The following is a 21,951-nucleotide window of genomic DNA, read 5'->3' on the forward strand; positions in this document are numbered from 1 at the left end:
CTTTTCGTATAAAATTAACGATTCACAAATGGCTAATGCTACAAGCAAATCAATACAAAGCAAAATAAAAGTGGATTGGAAACTATGACAAACGATAATTTTCTAATACGTTAAATGCCATTAAGTGTCGTTGTCAGTTTCTCTTTGAAAATTTCTTCAAACTAGTCTACCTAGTCAGAACAGCCATTATTATCTGCATAATGAGTAAAGCGCTCGCACAAAGAAAACGTATTAAAAACAAATGTGTAACGTAGCGAAATATGGCTTCTATTTTCGTCTCGTTAAAAATTTCGGAGAATATCGTACGAAAATACTACAATGTACATTGCGAAAAGCAGCCGAAGGTAGAGATCTCGTTTAAACGCGCATCGCTCTTTATGCCGTTCCCTTCAACCATCCGCTCGAAACGGCGAAATTCGCGGTTCGTTGCACTCGTATAACGAAAACGACGCGATCTGCGTAAAAGAAGTCACACGTGGAGGCCACTCACCTTGGTGATGAGATCCTTAGCGCGACTCTCGAAAAGGTGCTCGAGCTTCTGGGTGTCAACGGCCACGGACGTCAGCTCGTCCCAGATCATCTTGTGTTTGTCGAGTCGCGCAAGAATGTTAGGATCGTCTCGTACTTCCTTCCAAAACAGTTTCACCGTCTTCTTGCTTTTCTTCGCGAGCAACGATGGCGGGCTCTTCGGGGCGCTGCTGGTCTCGCTAGCCAGTGGCAGCGGCCTCGACATCTTCAAGCTGACGCCGAATGGCAGCAGCGGGCCCTGAGGAACAGGTGGTAGCAATCTCGCCCCCAGCGGCGGTGGCGGAGGTGCTAAAGCGTCTCCATTTGGCGGTGCCATCGGCGGTGCCATCGGCGGTGGCGGTGGTGGCACTCCATTCGTCACATTAGCAGATCCTAGAACGTCGATCTCATCCTCGGAATTCAAATCGGTAAAGTCCAGGTCGCAGAGCGCCAGTGGTCTCTTCAGTTTCTTCACCAGTTCCTCCCAGTGTAGCTCGTTCTCAGATTTCTTCGTTTCTTGCAATTTCGGCAAATTATCGCCGGTTGGCGACTTCAGTACGTCCGCCTTTGATTTTGACTTCGCTAAACCCTCCTTTGCCTTTGAGATTAGTCCGCTCATATCTCCTATCCTACAAGCATGTGTAAAACTCAAATTGTATATTTTGAGTAACAAATATTACCAGTAGCTAGTTAACATAGCTGTTGTCAACATCTCGCATTATCCTAGTATGTTATAATATTTTCCACTTTTACCTGTCATAAAAGTTAAACTGACTTTTGTGTTCAGAGACATCTATATATGTAATTTATATTTCATGCTTAATAGAGACAGCTTTTTAGTAAAATGCAGACAATCACATTGATGTATTATTAAAATAACTAAATATGCTAACAATTAATTACGTTTTAAATGTTAAAAAAAGCTCATATATGTTTATACATTTAATCTCTTTTTATTCTTCTAATTAATTAATTTATTAGCATCTGATTAATTTCAAGACTTTCTTTGTGCCTTCTTATAAAGTCAGTTAAAGAGTTTGGAATCTGTAGTTTCGTAACACGAGTACAGAAGCGAGATGCAGAGGCTAAATCAATCGAGGTGCATGCATATGAAATAAAGGCTGCGCCTTTCCCAAAATTACCTGGAAACTTTGTCTTCCACGGGGCTGCTAGGTATAAGATTCTGTGCTGCCAACTTCTGAGTGAGATCCTTGACGGTTCCTTCCCTCTTAAGCTGTAGAACCACTCGACGATCTTCGTCCTCGTCGGTGTGATTACTCTCGTTGTACTCGACACCTTCGTTGGGACTTTTGCCGTACCATGGCTTCTTCTCCTCCGAGTCGAGCTTGTTCGCGGCATTCATCAAGGGCGTCAAGTCTTTTCTGCTATTCGTTCTGGACAACTTGTTCGAAGGAGAATCCGCGTTCCTCTCATAAGAGGTACCGTTCGTATATCGCAGACTGTTTGTTGCGAACTGACCTTTAATAGCGGAAGATTGAAAGTATTTATTATAACGCTAGAATACCTTTTCAATGGACATTGTTATAAAAAGGGATGCGAATAGTAAGAAATCAGATTTTATTAAATTCGTTCACTTGATGAAAAACAATCAATTTAAAAAGTAAATACTTTAAACTTCTTATAAGAAATTAGCTCTCGTAAGCGCGCATTTTAGTATTTTTACCTCATTTATTTGTGACATATAAAGTATGGGATTACATAATAAAATTTCTTTTATTGAGAATGCAAATCTTATTGTTTTTGATCAGAGATTTAACTTGAGATAAAAAAAATTATATTTGTAAATGCCAAGAAAATGTTCATGTAGAGCATTTTAAATGAGCCGTAAGCACTCACTTTCCTGATCATCAGTGTGACCAAGCGAAGCTCTCATGTTTGCAGTAGCCTCTTGTTGCTCTCTAATGAAGCTCCTCTGTCTCTCCGCGCGTTCTCTTCGCCGTCTCAGCGCTGGTGTAACACCAACATCCACTGAAACACGTGAAACGATATTTTCTCCATTAAATCACTTACGTCTTAACGCGCTTTATAAATTAAATATAAACACATTTTCTCAGAAGGTTATTAAATTTTGCTTCTATTAACTATATAAAAATAGTAAAAATTTTTGTGTTCATATAAATAAATTAATGAACTTAAATTACTAAATGACGCCAACAAACAGTACTTTATAATGATGTGAGTTGCAAGGTATTCAATCTGTTACATCATCTTCAGTCTATTTGTGATATTTTCAAAGATTTGATAAAGCATTTATGATCTTAGAATCTTAGCCTAGACACATTAAAGTTCATTAACGCAGTCGAATTGCTGATGTGTTTAGAACGAGTTTGAGGATGTGTGATCGTTAAATGATAAAAAGAAATAAGAAATAATTACCTTTATTTTCTTTATAACTGCCGTTGAGCTGAACTTCGCCCAGATGACCCTGGGAACTTTGAGAACTACTTGATTCGTCGTCATCATCCGGTAGATTCGAATTCAAAGTGTTGTTCAGCGTGCTCACACCCAGAGAATGATTTAGCCTTGGGCTCAGCCGCGCATTCAACGACATTGATAGGGGCGAGTTACCCGTTGAATGCCTCCGTGACTTTCGCCGTTCGTGAGAATCCACGAGAGACTTTCGGTTACGCAAAGTTTTTCTACGCAGCGAATCAGAGATATTTAAATGAAACTGCTGTAAAATGAGACGGATTGTTTATATGAATATTTGCGTGAGCGGTCTCTTTCCTATTTCTCCCGGATTAAACGTTTCCGCAACGTGTCCCAGACAATTTTATGTTAATTAATTTAAATAGAAAAAAGGAATCCCATTGCGTGATGTCGCCTACCTTATATTATCGTCCAATTGGCGTATCGGCGAGCCCCTGTCGCCGTCCTCGTGGTGCAGCACCGCTTCATAGATTTGAAACTGCCTGAGCAGGTCGAGATCCGTACCCTGTTTCGACATGTACCTCTGGATAACGCCCTCCATACCCTGTTCCTCGAGGCAGTCCACTTGATCGTAGTATGTGTCTTGATCGGGGATACCGTTCAAACACTTGTTGATCAAAGTCGTCGCGTATATAAGCAGCTCCGTATCGGCGGCATCATAATCCTTGAGGAGCTTCATCACGTTAATCCACGGTACCACGCCCCTGGCCTGATCGACTGCCCTTACAGCTCTGACCAGCAGCAGACTGTTTGTTTCCACGTATTCCACAAACACGAGCAGCAGTTTCAACGCCGTCTTCACCACCAGCCGAAAACGACTAGCAATTAACGTATACAACCATTCCACTGTCTGCCCATGTTCCATCACCCCGTTCATGCCGTCGACGTACAGCATCACCTGGCCGAGTGCTGCATGAATGCAAACGAGTTGCGAGATTAAACACGGCAAGCGAAATTGTTGCAGACAATCGCGTATAAAGAGAGACGAGCCTTTAAACGTTATCCGTAAATGCACCTCTCCGGTGGATTTTACGGCCGCTCAAATAACGTATAAAGGCTCGAAAGATTCTCGAGGCATCGAAAAAGAGAGGCAAAAAATTAAACGCTGTTTTAAATACTGTTCAAGCGCGCGCTTCCCTTAGGAGAGAGCACTCATTACTCGCGGAGGTAGGAACTTACTTTTATCCGCAAACTGCTTTTCTCTTGGATAGCTGCCTTTCTTTACAATGTCACGAAACAAGACCTCTTTGCAACATTTGTTACCAATTGCATTGAATTTTTTTTCCCGCGTGAATCGACACTTTTGCCTAGGCTCTCCGTCGACACTGTATGCAACCATTAATCTTGCCCCTTAATTCGCACTGTGGCGTCACGCTATTTTTACCGGAACGCAAAAATATAAACGGAAACGTCGGAACGACGACCTCCGCCGACGTGGATACGCAACGGGAAATAAAAGTACAGCCGAGTCGTTGCAACCGATGCGAGACCCATCAATCTCGATCCAAAACGGCGTTACCCATTTTTTTTACACCATGCTTGGTTGTTTACGAAGCTGATTTCCGGCTCGTCCCCGGGCCGTGGACGCAGGCAGGCGCGATTGAAATTTAACGAGCGAACTCCACCGATCGCGGGTAGATTTACTCAGATTTTATCCTACATAATATTATGGTCCAAATTGTGTTCGCGCTCACGTCGCTTAAAACACGCATATTCCGACGAGAGCTCCGGCCCGGCCTGCCCTAAATAAATTATGCCACGCTTGGTGTGCAAATTGCACGAAAAATATAGAAGGAAGCTGCCGCGAGCTCTCATGCACCGCGGAAACCTTTCCAACCAAGATTAATTAGAAACAATGAGGAAAAAAATAGGAACCTCTCTTACTATTCTTTGTCGAGCAATAGTTGCACTACGTGCGGCGCGATGATAAAATGCGCACGGATATCCAGGTCACTTGTGCGATATGCAAATCAAGTAATTGATGCTACGCTAAATCCAATTAGCGAGTGTTTGTTAAATCAAATATATAATTTGCTATTGCGACCAACTATCCCAATTCAGCCGAATCGGTCCTTGTTGCTAACAATGTTTAATCTTCGTCGGAAACATGTTATACATAAAAAATATCAGAAATAATATCGACAGGGAACCAGCAATTTTTTAAACCCCATTCGCGTACGCGTTATACTTAATAATATTTGAGCCGTGCAAATTCGGAGCTGCATGGTGCAATCAGAGGCTTTCGGCTCGATGAAAATGAGACTATTTACGTATACTGATTCTCTCTAATAGCGTATCATCAAAATCCTGGCATTCGTGCTTCGAATCGGCGGCGCGTACCCGCAATGACAATTATCATAAAGCGATTTCGGCACGTTCCGCTGATAAACGTTAATCTAGACATTGTCACAGGCCATAAGTTATGATGCGAAATCTAATTAGAAACCTGGATATATAAATCGCATCGGATATTATTGTGCTGCGGTCGGGCATTGTAACATTTAAATAGACTGCAAAATGTAACATACACGCGTTCTGTTTACAGTAAAATATAGTAATAACCTCAAGTGTCTATTAACAACGAGGCTACATAATTATTCGTAATAAAATAAAAGATTATTGTCACCAGCGATAATTAACAACGTCAGTGTTTTCTTGACCATACCTGGCATTTTTAACAATACAGAAAATTCGTTACGAAAAATGTTACCTCAGCCAGGGTTTGAACCTGGGCCTCCCTACACTCTAGGCGGGCGTCTCACCAATTCGACCACCGAGGCATCGGCGCGCAATTAAAAAAAAATCGAAAAAGACGCGTAGACAACATCTTTATACGGTTATTGCGACAAATGTTATCATATGCCTCGGCGGTCGAATTGATGAAACGCCCGCCTAGAGTGTAGGAAGGTCCAGGTTTCAAACCTTGAGGTAATAGTTTTCGCAATAAATTTTCTGTATTATTAAAAATGCCAGGTATGGTCAAGAAAACACTGACGTGAAAAAATTATTAATTGCAAACGAATAAAAATCTGTAATGAAAACCGCAATGGTAATGTAAAACTTGTACAATAATTTAACAGATTGCCTCAAATCAAGTAGCGAACAATAGGCAGGAGAGATTGTTAAATTGTGTCTAAATGAGAACGAAGTCAATCATTCTCGTCTTTCTTTTTTTTTATATCATACTTCTGAAAATTGCGCTTGCGATACCAAAATCTTTGCTGTTCGTATTCTCTACCACGTCATTGTGGATTCCTCGATTCGCTTGAGCCCTCCTTAGCACAGAGACGGACGCGGCGAATACATTAAAAGATTACAACGTGAAATTAGCGCGCTCACTCGCGTATAAACTGGCGCGGTTTACAAAGTACTTGAACACGGTTCCAAGGCGCCACACTTGAAAGGCGCGATCAAAGAGCGCCATTCATAATTCGCGACGCATCGCGGTTTGACGAGTAGCTGCAAGCCACCGTGGGCTCCCACGTGTTGACGCTTTCGTAAACGCGGTACATTTAACACTCGGTGTCACCTCTCTCTCTCTCCGTCTCTCACTCTCGTACTTTTAGACGGCAATATCATCGTCACCGCGTTCTTCTTGGAAAAGCAAGAGCGAGGACGTTGATGCCTCGCTCGTTAAACGTTAGCTGCATTACGGCCGGTATTATCTTATCGTTACTCGCGGTGAGGCGAGAGCGCGTACAGAGCGTCCACGTCTACCACGAAATCTCGGTGTGCATGTACCCAGGCAAGGTCGCACCGTGCTCTTAACTCAATTTGCGGGTCCGTTTACGATACGACTTTCCTGCCGTCTAATTGGATGCACCGACTGCCGCTGTTATTGCGGAAGTTATGGAATAATCATCTCCAGCTATTGTTATTGAATCTCGTTGGCGGTACGCCGCAACAATCGCTAAGTTATGCAAATTAATTGGACATTTTTGTAGAAGTCGATTAATAGACAAAGTACCTATATAAATTTAAAATAGTCCTTTCAGCCTTCATCATTTATATGTTGCATAATTGGGACACATAGCATTGGCACCCTGAACGTTACGAAAAATAATAATTGTCAAAAGACCAGGTGTGACATAACTATCGTCTAATTGTCGTTAAAAACTACGAGAATAAACAACAAATATAATAAGCTATGATAACTAGCAGTTTTTAATTCTTCGTTAAAGCAAAAATATTATAAATTATCTCTGTCAACGCACGGAAAACTTCATATTTCTTAATACTTCTTTTATCTGGTGAAAAATGTACCACATTCTTCAAAAGATTTCCATATTTAACATGTGAGACGCAAATATTATCTTGTTCTTAAGCTTGTAGAAAAATTTCAATTAATTTTAAGATAATGGAAGTTTTCTTTTAATGGATAATAAGAAGAGAACGGTTTAAGCGAGAAAAGGTCTAGACTTTATTGAATTGGAGACGGCATTAGGGACGCAGCCACCCTTCAATTTTATGATAAGTGAATAAAGTACTCACCTCGTAAAATGTAATTTTGGTAATTCTGGTCGGCTTCGCTGCTGACTTTGATCAGGCAGGCCAGTCCGTCATTTTGCACAAATTCGTGCACCAAATCCTTGTCCTCCTGGAAAATTGGAATTCGCGATAAGCCAATTTAATTACAGCTTAACGAGGTGGCAATATTAATCCATGTTGGTGTCCTAAATAGAAACAGCTTGCAGAAGTGTTTCCCTAAAGGCCCGGATGTACGGTTTGCCGTTAGACACGCTTCTTTATTACATCAGAACGGAAAGCTTTTAATGCATAAAGCTTGAAATATCGCATTACGTGTTAAACATTGTGTTACGCGCGTAATATTATTTTATAGGAATAAATGTAAAATCAATAGCTCTTAGCCTTCAGCTATTGATAATTGAATATTTCCCCGTATAAGAGAAAGCTTCATTAAATATTCACTCAGACTTCAGAAACCATTTTTATATTCGTTTTTCGAACAACTTCAATTTTCCGTTCATCTTCGTGCGCTTACATTTTTCTGGATGTACGGGCGAGCTTTCCGACAAGTTGGAAGGAACTACGGGGAAAACATAGAAGAACTAATATAGCTGCTGATATCCGATCCTGACAGCGACGTCACGGCGGCGTGATTTACCTCTACATTACCACCTAAGCCCAACTCGCCCTACCGTGCAGCCGGGGTTAAATGGAATTAGTAATGCCGCTTCAGGCGCAAAGTCGCGGGCATAATGGAAAATCTACCAAGTTTGATTAAACCCCCTCGTTTCCAAGGCGCCGCGGCGCCAGCGCCGGCGCCCTGGCCGTTCGCGATCAAGTCGGACTTCTCCGGTTTATACTTTGGTATTCGGATCTCCCCGTGCTTTCCCCACAGCCACGTCTCCCCCCGTCAGCCGTGAGACGGTGGAAGTTTACACGGGACTTAGGCGCGACATAGACTCGATTAGCTCGACGGATTAAGAAGCGAAATTGAACTCGTACCGATGCGTTTCCTCAATTTCCGCGCCGCGAAGGGAAACTTGAAACTAGCCGAAAGGGGAAAGACAATGGGGTGGCTCGCATTCGCTATCCGATGCCTCGTGGAAGTAATTATGAAATGTACGGTTACACGACGGCCTGCGATTAGATACGGGGGACGTGCAATTGATTTGCGCGACGGTAAATTCGATTAGCTGTACGGATTAACAACGAAGGATGTGCAAGAATATGAGGGATACATGGTCACGATGAAGATTGAAATCCGCAGTGGCAATAATCGGAAGAAGAAGGGGGGGGGGGATAGGATTGTTAAGTGTGGGCGAAATTTAATTAACGCTCCGTCCTCTGTCGTTCATTGCAAGGACGAAATTAAAGTTTCATATTTCCAATAATCTCAATTTATAAAATTATAGATAACAAAAGAAATGCGTCGATAACAGCTTGAACGGAGAAAGAAGTGAGGAAGGAGAAAACGTATGTGTTGTTCATCTCGTAAGTAAATTAAATATTGAAGAGATAATCTCAATTTCAATTCACTGCGGCAAAACGTGCTTCAATTTACGCACGTTAGTGTTTAAGTCGGACAGCCGTAATTTCTCTTGACGAAAGAGACAATAGATGAGAGAGAATCGTTTACAGAGAAAGTTGAATACCTTTACAGGATTAAATAAAGAAAAGTTGACGAAAATCATTATTTAGTAGCAAGAGTTTAGACACCATATTTACGTTCAACCGCCAGATACTAATTAAACTTTTCATTCTTGATCAGGCTGGGTTTTTGGGGGGGGGGGGAAGCGGGGGAAAACTACGCGTCTTCGATGAAGAATGGAGAAAATGCTCGAATCGCCATGCAAATATTTACTCGTCAAACAAATAACTCGGTGCAAAAATATCCGCTCAATTTCGTCGCATATCCCGCAACTGCTCCTCTCATCCATCCAGTTTCTCACCGTACGTTCTTTCCGGCCTTCTCGCGCTACCCCGCTCGTCCTATCTCATCGAATTGTAAACTCACCTGAAAAATCTGCTTGAGAGAGAAGAGAGCCCGTCGCAGCTCGCGGCCCTCGCTGTTCAGCAATTTTTCTGCAACAGACAAGCAACACGCAACCATTTATTATAATAATACGGCATGCGCGCCGTCGTCATGGGCGCGTTCGCGCGCATTGTTGAGCGAGTCCGGGGCCCCGCTTTTGCAAAGGACCCCATTTTCAGATCACGGTACTTAAAGCGGCCGTAATGAAGAGGCCGCCGTTTACCATAGCATCTTCCATCGCAGCAATTCCATGCGACCGCGCACGCGTGCACCGCTAATTCGATATAAATTGCCGTCAGATTATTGAATCCGACCCTCGAGCGAGACCGAGAACCTTCATCGTCCGAGATTAATTTTAGTATCACCAAACGAAAACAACAGGATTAATGAAGTGCGGTGTCAATGGCAGCCCGGCAAGTGGTAAAATTTATCACGGCGGATTAATGAAGTAGCCAAGTGATAAGTAGTTGTCGTAATTAATGTAATTTTCTCCCCCCTCTCATAAGAATTAATATTTTTCCACAAATGTTTCCAAACGTAGGCTCATTCGTGAAAGAAAATGTCAAATAAAATACGTTTCGAAGAAAGCTTTATCTTATTTCCAAGATAACGTTACATTCGGTCAAACTTCAAAATTATAATATTTTGTCTACCGTCGTTGTCAATAAGTTCGATTTGATGACAGAGCATTTTATTATATAAACGCTGTCATTAATCTACACAAAGCTCCCTCGAACAGCTCTTTTACGACATTTTCTCGGCGACCCGTGCAATCAATAATGAACAAGGCGAATGCGCGCATATTCAACATAACGCCGCGCCATATTCAACATATCCCCCGTTCTCGGGAGGATTCATGATCCCATTGAGGAGCTCACCATTTGACTCCGCTCTCTCCCTCGAATGGATTTATTTATCGGGTAAACAATCGAGCAAGCGCCGGGTGCGCAATTAAACACAGGCTCGTAATTAAGTCCCATCAATTTTGCATGTTGAATTCCCGGTCGAAATCTCCATTCCGTCTCCGCGTCCATTTTTCCCTCACGGTCCTGTGCGCGATCCTCTTCCAATCATGATTCACCGTATTACTAATAATTGAATTCCATTTCATCGGTGGTGCGGCAAGGCAAATTCAATTTGCCGGCCATACCGGAATTTTCTGATTCCACTGCGGAAGTTCGCGGATAGTTCGTCAGGATGACGACGAAAAAAACGAATGAGTCGAGTGGAACGTGTTATCGTGCAAAAGCGCGGAAGCGCCAATATGCTGTGAATATATGCAGAAGAAATTTTGCAGGGAAACAAGGCGAGAAAAGTTAGACATGTGCGATGTATAATATACGAAAGATAGTTTCCGTCTACGTTCCTTTGATAAGCGCAATTTGTCATTGTTCTTTCCCTCTCCCTTTCACCTCGTTCTCTTTTTCTCCTTATATTTCCATATGAGTCTACGGCTTGATCGAAAATAAATACACTCGTCTAATAGCGTAATATGTAAAATATCGATCATTCTTTACTGTAAATTTCCTTGCTGGCTACTTTAAAATCATTTTTTACCGCCGAGTAGACTCTATTGGGCTAGATAGTAACAAAAGTTTCAATTTCTGTCTGAAAAACTTGAACTCTTAAGTACAAAAGGTGTTTAATAACCGCTTGAGCATAAAGATACTCCATTCATCGCGGCTGTATCTCGTTTGCAGTTTTTTTACGTAACCACGCCTTTTCGTCTGCCCAAGTCACGGTTCGCGGTATGGCAAGCCCAATTCGCGATTTCTTTCGCGGAAACGAAGGCCCGGTGCGACCGCATAATCCACGGCTATCACGCGATCTCCAAATGCATAATGCATTCAGGAGAGAGATGGTCCGAGGAGAGGAGTGACGGGAAAAACGAGTGAGAGAAAGAAAGAAAGGAGATATGCAAGCGAAGGTAATTAGGAGTTCGCTGCAGGGTACGCGAAGGAGCCAGGGAGAAGGATGGCGGCGAGGAAGAGAGAACGAACGACGCGTCTTCTAAGAATAGCGGTCCCAAGGCCCTCGGGCCCTTGGTCCCTCCGTAATCAGTGACCATATAAGCAAAGTCTCCGTCTCCCCATTCGACCCTTTTTGCTCGGTCTCTCTGTCTCCGCGTGGTATCTTCTTTTCGCTGCTAAGCAACTTCGCTGACTACGCCGTAATGCACTATTGTCGCTCATAGATCCTCTTTCGCTTAATTCTCACCGACCTCTCCGATCAATGTTAGGTTTTAACGTTAAACACCTTATTATTTTACGCTACTGTAGACAATCTACTGACTCGTTTCCGGATTAGATTCCCGTTCGCGTCTGGCGGAAGAGATTAATTTTTTTTATGCATTTTAAATGCGTATACTTGTACTCGTACCAAGTTTCTTCAAAGGCATGCAAATCTGCTCTTAATTACTTCACTACCTTAAAAATATTCAACGACATTATTTTCAGAAAAAGAGAGAAATTGGCAATAAATTTTTAAGCACCGTAATGCATTCTTCAAACACGCTTGCGGAAATTCAATATTAAAAAGATAAGAATCAGTTTTACCGAACAAATGTAATTATTATATATTTTAGATAATGTCTAGACTAGTTCCATTAAAGTTCAAGTTTTAAAGGGAAAGATTAATGAAAAGTAAATTGGATCATTTAAAAATAGATTAAATTTTATAAGAAATGTAATAATAGAAAATTATATCAGAGTATTTCATGTAATGTGAAAATTATTACGTGTTATTTCTATCTACTCGTTATTTCTATCTATTTTACTAAGTTTACTTCATACCTAAATGGGAAGCTGAAGGTATTTGTAGTCATTTTGACGTGGAAATATCGCTAAAAGCGTCTCTTTAATGTCAGAAATGATGAAAGATAACATTATCGTTTGTGACGTCAATTGTCACGTAACGTATATTAATATGAATAGTAAGGAAAACCAAATTGGAAATGCATACTGAAAATATCAAGAATATTAAATCTCTGTAGCACATTACATTTTTCTTCTTTAGTTTCTTGAATAAAAAAAAGTTATATATGAAACATTTTTTACTTGTAATATGTATATGTTAGCCTTCATATCAAGTCGAATAAAATTATAATTTTAATAAGATGTCATAAACGATGCACAACGGTAATATATGTGTATTTATATTAATAAAAATCAAAGAAATAAATCACAATTCTTACAAATAGTCGACACGTTAAGGGTCAATTTATTAAGTATTTAAAATTCGCGAAAATTCTATGACAATTTACTAAAATACCATTTCGTGAACAACCGAATACTATTGCCAGATTGCTCGGCGTGAGCGAAATCCGAATCCGCGTGTCGCGTGATATGTGAAAACGTACTCTCGTGGCACGCATCGCGTGCTATGTAATGCGTCCGGTTAACCGGCTAGCCGCTGAATATTTGTATGATCAGTTCGCGAGCGAAATAGAATAGCGGAATTATTCATCGCGGTATTTCGTTGCCGCATGATGAGTACACACTGACACGAGGATGAAAGAGAATGAGTGAAGAGTGATGGGGATGCAATAATAATAACCTTCTTAACAAAAAAGCAATATAATGATTATTTTAATATTTAACAGTTATATGTTATTAGTGAGTAGTGATTTTTAATTATGTGATAACACAGTGGCATTTTATCACGTCTTATTTTTAGATCTGATTATTCTTTATTCTTTTATCATAAAGTGTAGGACATTTATTTCTTGCGAAAATATCTATTTATATTAAATACTGTAAGAAAATAGAGCGGGAAAAAGAAATATACATTAAAACATTTTAATTATGCAAACGTTATATAATATTTTCTTATTAACTTTTTCTCATTTAAAATTCTGCAATAGTTGTTTTCTATTTCCATTGCTTTCGGAGAAATATTTTTGTCGCCTGAAATAATATACGCGTATTCAAGTATAAATAAAATACGCAATATATTTTGGCAGCATATAGGTCCGTCTTCATTACTCGCTTTTCGAAGTTACGTTAGGTCGCACAGAAGAAAGAAGTGAAGGAGAATGAAAACGAAAAAAAGACAGACGAATTTCACAAGGGCCGGAGGTACACGAGGAACCGTTAAAATATGTAAAACGGCACGGTCCACTTTGGCTCCCGCTCCTCCCTCTGCCCTTTTGAAACTTCCTTTTTTTTCTTGCTTTTATATCTGTACCTTCGATTATCTCTTCTACCGCCTTCACAGAGTTCAATGAACCAGGACACAGAGCTCGCAGGTGTACTCGACACACATGATCGCAAATTTCGTTCTCTGTGGTATCCCTTCATTGAATTTTCAGTGAAATTTCTATTTTTTAGCAAATTTAATATGTACGTAAAATATGTTGGCATATCTAACTTTTTGATAGAGAAAAAAGATGAAGAACAAAAAATGCAAATTATTAAAAAAATTATTATTTAATTTTTTGAAAATAAGAATAATTACGTTCGAGTGCAAGTAGAGTTTCCACATACCTCTAACATTTTAAATTAATTGGAAACCATTTCGTTAAAGCATAACTCTAAATTATTTATCATAAAATATTTAAAAAAGAACCCACAAGAAACACGAAAATAGATGTTTTAAAACTTTATCACACAATTCGTAATTGCGCAATATGTATTAGTTTTTGCGTAGCCTATACATAAAATGTCTGTGAATATTATTACATGTGAGAATATTTAACAAGACGACGATAAAAATCCTTTCGGTTGCAATTGACTCAGTTATACAAGCAAGTCTAATAGAATGTTAACAATTATAGCAACGTCTGCTGGCAGGAAACAGCGCTGACAGCTGAACCAATCCCGTAAGGAATAATTTACATGGCGAGAAGGCGCGAGCAATACCTTTGCTTATTTTCAAGAAATTGATGTTAGCAAGTCAAATAAGCTCGTCTGAACATCTTATATAGAAACATTCCTCACTTTAATGGAAATAATGTAACAATGTTAGTGGAAACGAGTACGCAATATATTGTAGAAGACGAGATTTTATTCAGAGAAACAAATTTAATCATACGTCGCACATAGCATACATATTTCTACATATATTATTATGGTTTTCAGAAACAAAATATTGCAATCAAATTAATTACAAGGTAAATCTTATTCGAATTATTTAAATATTCTTAATAAACTTAAAACATTTTTATCGGAAATTGTAAAAGCTTTCAATATGTTTGAAATGTTTAAAACATTCGTTAAACCTTTAATGCTTTACTTTTCAAGTGATTTAATAATATCTGTACAAAGAAATAAATATGCTAGTTCGGTAAGAATGTTAACATTCCAAATTTGTAAGCAAAATGTAAGCTAGCAAAATCCGTTTTAAAAATGTAAATGAGTTCACAGACATTATATCTCTACGAGTCGTTAAGTCACATGTTGGTAATTATAGTAATTCAGGCATAAAGTTTAATCAAATCAGACAGAATTAGTAAAACAACAAATCATTACTCGTTTATTCAGACAAGATTCGGGCATAAAATCCGAAAGCGGTAATTCTGAAAACCTCGCATCGCACGATTCAATTTTGTCGTAATATTCCAGTCCATTCCATTATGCCAAGAAAAACGTTCGAGGTAATCGCCGAGAAAATGCACTTACTTTCAAGAAGAAAAATCGAAGGCACCGATTACATCGGAGTATTATTGTAGAATTTTAGCAATAGATATTTGTGTTACTTATTTAGTGTTAAATATTTATGACAAACATATGATTATTATATCTAGAAGCATTAGGAAAATTTTAATAACTATATTAATCTCTTATTATATTCTACGCGAGAGAGAGAGAGAGAGAGAGAGAGGGGGGGGGGGGGAGAAAAAGGTCTCAATCGTATTTTCTAATGGATTGTTGTAATTATACAGTACAGGGAGGGAGTATTGAATGCTAAATATAGCATTTAAAATAATTAGAAATCATTTATCGATTTTAATATATGAATTCACTGATGACAATGATTCCATCTAAATGGAACTGTGTTATGTCCGAAAAGAAACCGGCGCGCAGGACAAGGTGGAAAATGGTATATGAATTCACATCTTAAACTTCAATTATTGGGCTACCAACATCTTGCTCGGACCTAAAGGCGCTCTCGCTTGTTTGTTTTAATTATATTTTGTAAATACTCTGAGTTATATATATTCTTTTAGTAATAAAAAATCTTATAAGACAAAACATTTAATAATATTCACACATTAAATCGTAACATATTAAACGGTTTAGATGTAAACACAAATATTTAGTTGCTTTTTAATTACGAACTGGAAATCATATGACGATGAAAGAATCAAGCAGAGGTGTATGTATTTACCGATATTTGTAATTTCAATAATGATTTTTGTAACGCTACGGGTAAAAAGAATGTAGAACGAAGGAAGTTTTTATTCGACATTGCGTGATTAAGTATCGTCTGTCATAGTCGGTGATGGATGGTCGCTGAGCCACGATAAAGGATTAGCTTGATTTTCGCAGGTACAGGGTTCCGCACTCAACGGCATAGTCATTACTTTGCTAATTATCAACAGGCAAGAGCCATTGTTTGCGACATTGTATAATTATGTGGCGTGTATTTAAAAAAAAGATGCTCTCTGCTGCTTAAAGATATATTCTACATTTAATTATGCATTTGTTATTCATTGTTTCTATAACCGTTCGCACAATTTAGATCATAGAAAAAGTTTTGTTCAAAGAGTTGTTCAAATTTCTAAGAAAGGCATATTAAATTACAGTTATAAAACGTTAAAAGGTTGCCATAATAAATGTGACATATAAACATAAAAATTCGCTACTTTAATACGCATGGCAGAAGTTTAATACGTAGATTATCTTTTGTGCTTTAAAAAAATCTTTATAATGATTTAAAGATACATTAATTAGTTTAGTTTTTAAACATCTATGTTTAAAATGTACAATAATTTTTAGTCACGCTACATATTTTTGCGAGTAATTCGCATGTACAATTTTTATGAATACAAATATATCTGCATATTCTTACAAACATGTTATTATGATAAACTGTATATGTGTTTATCCATCACAGACGTCATCGATTGGACATATGTCAGTATTACAATCAGTACAAGTTATTCATATTAATGATATATGGCCCCTGTATATGTATAAGTTTGGACCTTGATGCTGTGATGATTAAATGTGCGTGACTATTCACCCACAATCATTGATGGAACGCATTGTCACTATTACAGTTAGGTCGTTATTATTGGTGAACCGAAACAAGTGGCCTCATAACTAGAATACTATTTAATCTGAAATATATTTTCAAACTACGTTAAAAAGAATATTAAAATGTTACAAATTTTACCCGAAAGTTATTTGTATTATTCATAAGAGAGAGAGAATTTATAATGAATCATTATCAACGCAAATCATTATCAAAATTCAATGCTTTGCAGCATCTGCGTTACAGTTAGCAGAAGGTCGCCGTTGTCGGTGAACCGAAACAAGTGACCGAGTAACTAGAACGAGACTCGACCCGACGCTGCCAGTTAAGGGTCGAGGAATCAGCGCGCGCGGTCGGCACGGATGATCCATTCAAGTGGATCGTGGGAGCCCGCCGCGAGATTTAAATCAGGAATCCACGATGGTGGTACTCACCTATGATGGTGTGAACCCTCACGGACAGCTGGGTCCTGAGAATGATCGCGTTCTTCCGGCTGCAACAGAAAGAATAAACAATGCCAACCGATTAGTATGCGCGTCGAAATGCTGATTGCTGCGCGGGTAACATATTAATATGTAATTAAAGATACGGAGGTGGAGGAGACGGGAAAGGCCCATTGCCCCACTGAAACGCGCTATTATTCATCCCGTCGCGGATGGATGCTAATTAGTTACGGCCGCGAATTAATCGCGTTCGGTAATTACTTAATTAGGGCTTGGCGCGTCCTCCTTAATCCGCGCGCAGTGTGCGAACCCTGACAAATATGTTCCTACGGTACGCTGTGTGCTCTCAAATCTAGATTTACAAATTTGAAATTATAATGCAGTCTCTTTGTTCTGACATAACAACACGATAACCCGGTAACGCAGTTATGGCAATTTGTTTTTCGAATCAGTTAAGTAGATAAGTGGGCGGCTTTACGTTATCCACACAACCCGGCGTTTATCTCTAAATCAGGATCGCTTAAAATAGAAATAATTTTTCTTAGAACATTATTTGTTCGAAAAGTCGAAAACGTAGCAAATGACAATTGCATACTGAACACTGTTGATTGTTGCAGTGCAGATAAAAAAATTGACACGCATTATCAATGCGATATAAAATGTGATTATAAAAGAAAACACATTATGACACATGCTATAATTAGAAACTTTTGCGTGGCACACAGTATCGGCTGTGCATAAATTTTGCCCTAATTGCCACACAGCTAGACGAGCTAATTGGCTCTCGGATAGGAAACTTTTGGAGTGGGTTATTCCATGAGCATCCCGGGAGTTCCCCGCGGAATAGTCAAGTAGCGACGAACTCATCATATGACAACTGTAATGGAGTTCTACGAGCGTACCAATTCGCGAGAGGGAACGCTCATCGATTTTGGTGTAAATGCAGCTGCACAACAACGCGCGCCGATACATAAATTGGGTTAGAGTGGTTCAACTCGACTTCCCTGTGCATATCACCTCACCTTGAACGGCGCGAACTTTAAGGCCCTGCGAACCTTCCCACGCCACGTCGCTGAGAAACCGCGACGACCGTATAGACAATGGCTTTCAGAAAAAGAGGGGGGGGGGGAAAAAAGAGGCGACGAAGAATCGTCGGCATAGCGGCGGTGGTGGCGGCGATGGTGCGCGGAGGTAAAAAAAAGTCGGGTATACGCTCGTTAATAATGTTTCCGCTCGTTAAATGAGGGAGTCAGAATGCGATTACGCGCCCTGAATTTCCCACGAATAATGGCGGCCGTAGCAGTATGTTAGGCGACCCCTCTCGAGTGCCGGCAAAGGGCATGAATATAGAGTGCAATAGGACACATTTAAAATGTGGGGTATAACTAATATTAAATGTTTAAAAAAAGTTTAAGCTACAACTGGAGCAAATAATTGAGTTCTTAGACTCCCAAAGAAAGAATCGGAAGATAAAACATGTATTATGGTAACATACATTTTATCACGATTCCGCGCATGTACGTTTAAATATGGTAAATAATGCAGAATATACAAGTATAAAATTACAAGGTATTGCGTGTAACAAGTTATTACGAAAATAAGTAAAACGAACATAGAGTATAGATCAAAGATAAGCGTTAATTAAAATATATTAATTTAAAAAATAACAGAGCCAATTTATCTAATGGATTCAGTTAGAGCTTAATAGTAAGTATGGTACAATTGAAATGGTAAAATCTTTTAATATCTAACTGAAAGTTGCTACGTATTAATAATCAAACATATACAAATTTGTTGCGCTGATTTAATGCCGTAGAATATAGAATATATGTGAGAGGAGCTAACGACATTCCGTGATTCGTTCTCTACGGAATTAAATTGTAAAAGCGGATAATAGATAGTCATAAATGAAGATTCGAGGGTGCAATAGGTAGCCGTGTTCCCCAATAAAAATAATACAGGGAATAAAGTAATTTAATTGTTCGGTGTTAAAATCATCTGAAATATTGCCAAGGCTACGTCGCGAGTTTTTTTCCCCCTTTTCAACTGTGAACATTGCAAAATGCTCGCTCGAGAACATTCTCGATGCACCATGCTGAATGATATATCACCAGGCAGCAAAACAAGCAGCCGCCGCAACGCGACGTTGCTCCAATGGCAACGACCGCGAAGGGTTAATAAACTCCAAAAGCAAAGGTTGCGCGAATAAATTAAAAAGTTTCAGACACGGGGCCAAGTTCAATGCCGTAATATCAGCCGGGTACGCGTGTTTCGTTTCCTTATAAACACCCGGCCGTCTTCTTTCGCTCCTATCGAGTCGTGATAATTCTTTCTGCGGGAGTGCAATAGCAATTTACAACGACTATCCCACGGTAAACATACAGCGAAATGCTTCGGTGTCGCAAATGCCGCCTTAATCCTTTCGATCTGACGATTCAATTGTCATGTCGCAATGATTAAACGCTTGTAAGTGAAAAAAAATTCAGTTTCGTCACTGCCGTCGTTAAATCGAAATTAGAAAAAAAACGGATTATTTAACAACAGGTAATAACCAAAATGCACAGTATTCATATTTCAAAAAAATATAAAAATTACGCATTTATTTTACGCCCACCTTATACTAAAGAGAAAAAAATATTTGCAAACGCAAGGACTCGAGAATTTAGAATTTCATTGATGAATTTAATTTTACACATATTTGATTTACTCGCTACGGACGAAGAAGTGCGCTCAGACCGGCGATGTTTTCGCATACGAGAGAGCGCACGATTTAAAGTGCCTTCTCGAAATGGACGTCGTAACTTTCTCGAGGAAACAACGAACGGTGTCATAGAGCGCGGGAGGTCGTCGAAATCTACCTGAGGAGAGCTGGAGAAACCCTCATGCAAATACGATTTACCTCCGACGTGGCTACCGCTAGTCTGCCGGCAGCAAGTGCACCCTCGGGAGAACGAAAGCGAAGCCGGGGTAACGTTCCCGGCAAATGGAATGCAAAATCCTGGACGGCGCGAGCGCCTGTGGGAACTTTGTCGTCCGTGCCATTGGGCGACGAAAGTCTCCGGGGTCGAAAGGATTTCCAATCTCTCTTAATGGCGCATTAATCGTGATTCCCCGGACGAGAGGGTGGAGGGCGAAATGGCCGCTGTCTTAAATGCGATAACTCTGCCGGCCGACAGTTTTCAATTGGCGAACGGACGCGCTGATAGCCGGCGAAGTTGTTTCCAATACCTGTTACCGATACTCCGTCTTCCACCCGTACGCTCTTTAATTCAGAAGTTTGTGCGTCACGAAGTTACGAAGCGAACGAGCCGGGGAATCCTGTATCACGATCGAGTATGAAATTAAAGACGTTTCGTGTTGAGAAGTTTGAGCAAACAGGAAGAACGTGAGCTGACGTGTTAATTTTCTATTAATATTCGCCGGATGTAATTAATATATTACACAAAATGTACCCATCCTTGTGAAAACGTCAAACCTATCTAGACACGTAATTCTAGCGAAGATTATCTAAAAAGTTGTACGAAATTAAATTTCATACATTAAGAGAACGAAACTTTATAAACGTGTACAATGTATGCACATTATAAGTAATGCAATAGCTATGAGAACTTTGCAAGTGTTTGCTCTCTACAGTGAACTTCGAGAACGGAAATCTTACGAAAACAAGAATCGGGATACATTGATTAAAAAGAGAAGGGGAGGCCGAACTATCGTACCATTCCCGACGCGGAATTCGTCGATTGCGATGAAGATTAATGATAGTGATCCACCTGGATCCGCCTGAGAGGAGAACGATGTGGCCAATATTAACCCACCGCGACCTCTTCGCTTCGTTACACCTCGGGATGCTCGATCCTGCGGACGAGAAGATCAAGTAACCCCGTCGTCTTCTGATGACTCGCTCGGGTGATCTCGATTCCGCTCTCGGCTAGAGCGATTGCGAAACGATACGATGCGATACACGCGCGAGGCTGTATCTCCAAGTTAAATTTTCAAACACACACCTAGTGCCTCTCTCGCGAAGTTATGTAAACTGGAATAACGAAATAAAGGCGCAGCTAAGAGCTGCCAAGAAAGAGACGACTCACCGGCGCGACTTTGAGAACGGAAATACAATCGCAGGATTTAATCGAGAGTCGCTGCGCGAGAAGAAAGTCAAATTTCGCGACTACTAACTCAGTCGATTAATGTCATTAGGTAATTTAGCAGAAAAAGACTTTCTCAAGCTTAGTTTTCAGATAATTTTGTTAAGAATGTGTACCAATTCCGGCAAAATGTCAAAATGGTAAGAAAATAAATACAACAAAAAGAAATATGAATGTTATAATATATATTTATTTTTGTCCGTTATATCTCGCGACATTTCTTAATCGTTAACTATTATAATTGTTACCTCATACTCAATTCTAATTATAGCACAAAATTATATTTTTCGTTGTATTTGTTTAATTTCTAATTCGCTGAATTCGCTATAATTTTGACAAAAAACAAATTTTATACAGTTTTCGCGTCTATTACACAATTTATTAATGTAAACACAGATTAAAGTACGGTAGAAAATCTACGCCGATATTTTCCCCTCGGTATAAAGCACCGTTCGCTGTTAACAAGCACCCAAGCAGCTAATATATTCCGGCATATCCTCCGAGGTCATGTACGAAAAGGGTGAGCGTAAAGTGTGCGCGTGTTGGTCGATTAACGGCTGTACAAATAAAGCTCGTCGGCGATTGCGTAACGATACTAGAGACGAAGCTTAAGGTCAGGTCGCTCTCCCCCGGCCGAAGTCATAAATCACTTAGGAATTAACCCCTCTAATTGGTCCGCCAGTATTTAAATCGAACGCACACACGCGGC

The 21,951-nt window shown here is 39.8% G+C and overlaps 1 protein-coding gene across 2 annotated transcripts in view; it reads right to left on the reverse strand.

Annotated features, from left to right (window-relative positions):
* The window catches only part of LOC105567248 (FH1/FH2 domain-containing protein 3), a 147,669-nt gene that overhangs the window by 27,784 nt on the left and 97,934 nt on the right, over positions 1-21,951 (reverse strand). Inside the window, exons 3-10 of one of the 2 annotated variants that reach the window (XM_012021962.1) lie at positions 17,089-17,147; positions 9,440-9,507; positions 7,450-7,555; positions 3,357-3,867; positions 2,905-3,167; positions 2,365-2,496; positions 1,650-1,986; positions 491-1,136 (exon numbers count right to left, since the gene is read on the reverse strand). In XM_012021962.1, the coding sequence (XP_011877352.1) occupies positions 491-1,136; positions 1,650-1,986; positions 2,365-2,496; positions 2,905-3,167; positions 3,357-3,867; positions 7,450-7,555; positions 9,440-9,507; positions 17,089-17,147 (2,122 nt within the window). Of the gene's footprint in view, positions 1-489; positions 1,137-1,649; positions 1,987-2,364; positions 2,497-2,904; positions 3,168-3,356; positions 3,868-7,449; positions 7,556-9,439; positions 9,508-17,088; positions 17,148-21,951 lie in introns of both variants that reach the window. The other variant, XM_012021961.1, reaches the window with a different exon arrangement.

Source organism: Vollenhovia emeryi, unplaced genomic scaffold (genome assembly GCF_000949405.1).
Source record: "Vollenhovia emeryi isolate VEMERY1.0 unplaced genomic scaffold, V.emery_V1.0 DF939139.1, whole genome shotgun sequence".
Lineage (NCBI taxonomy): Eukaryota > Metazoa > Arthropoda > Insecta > Hymenoptera > Formicidae > Vollenhovia > Vollenhovia emeryi.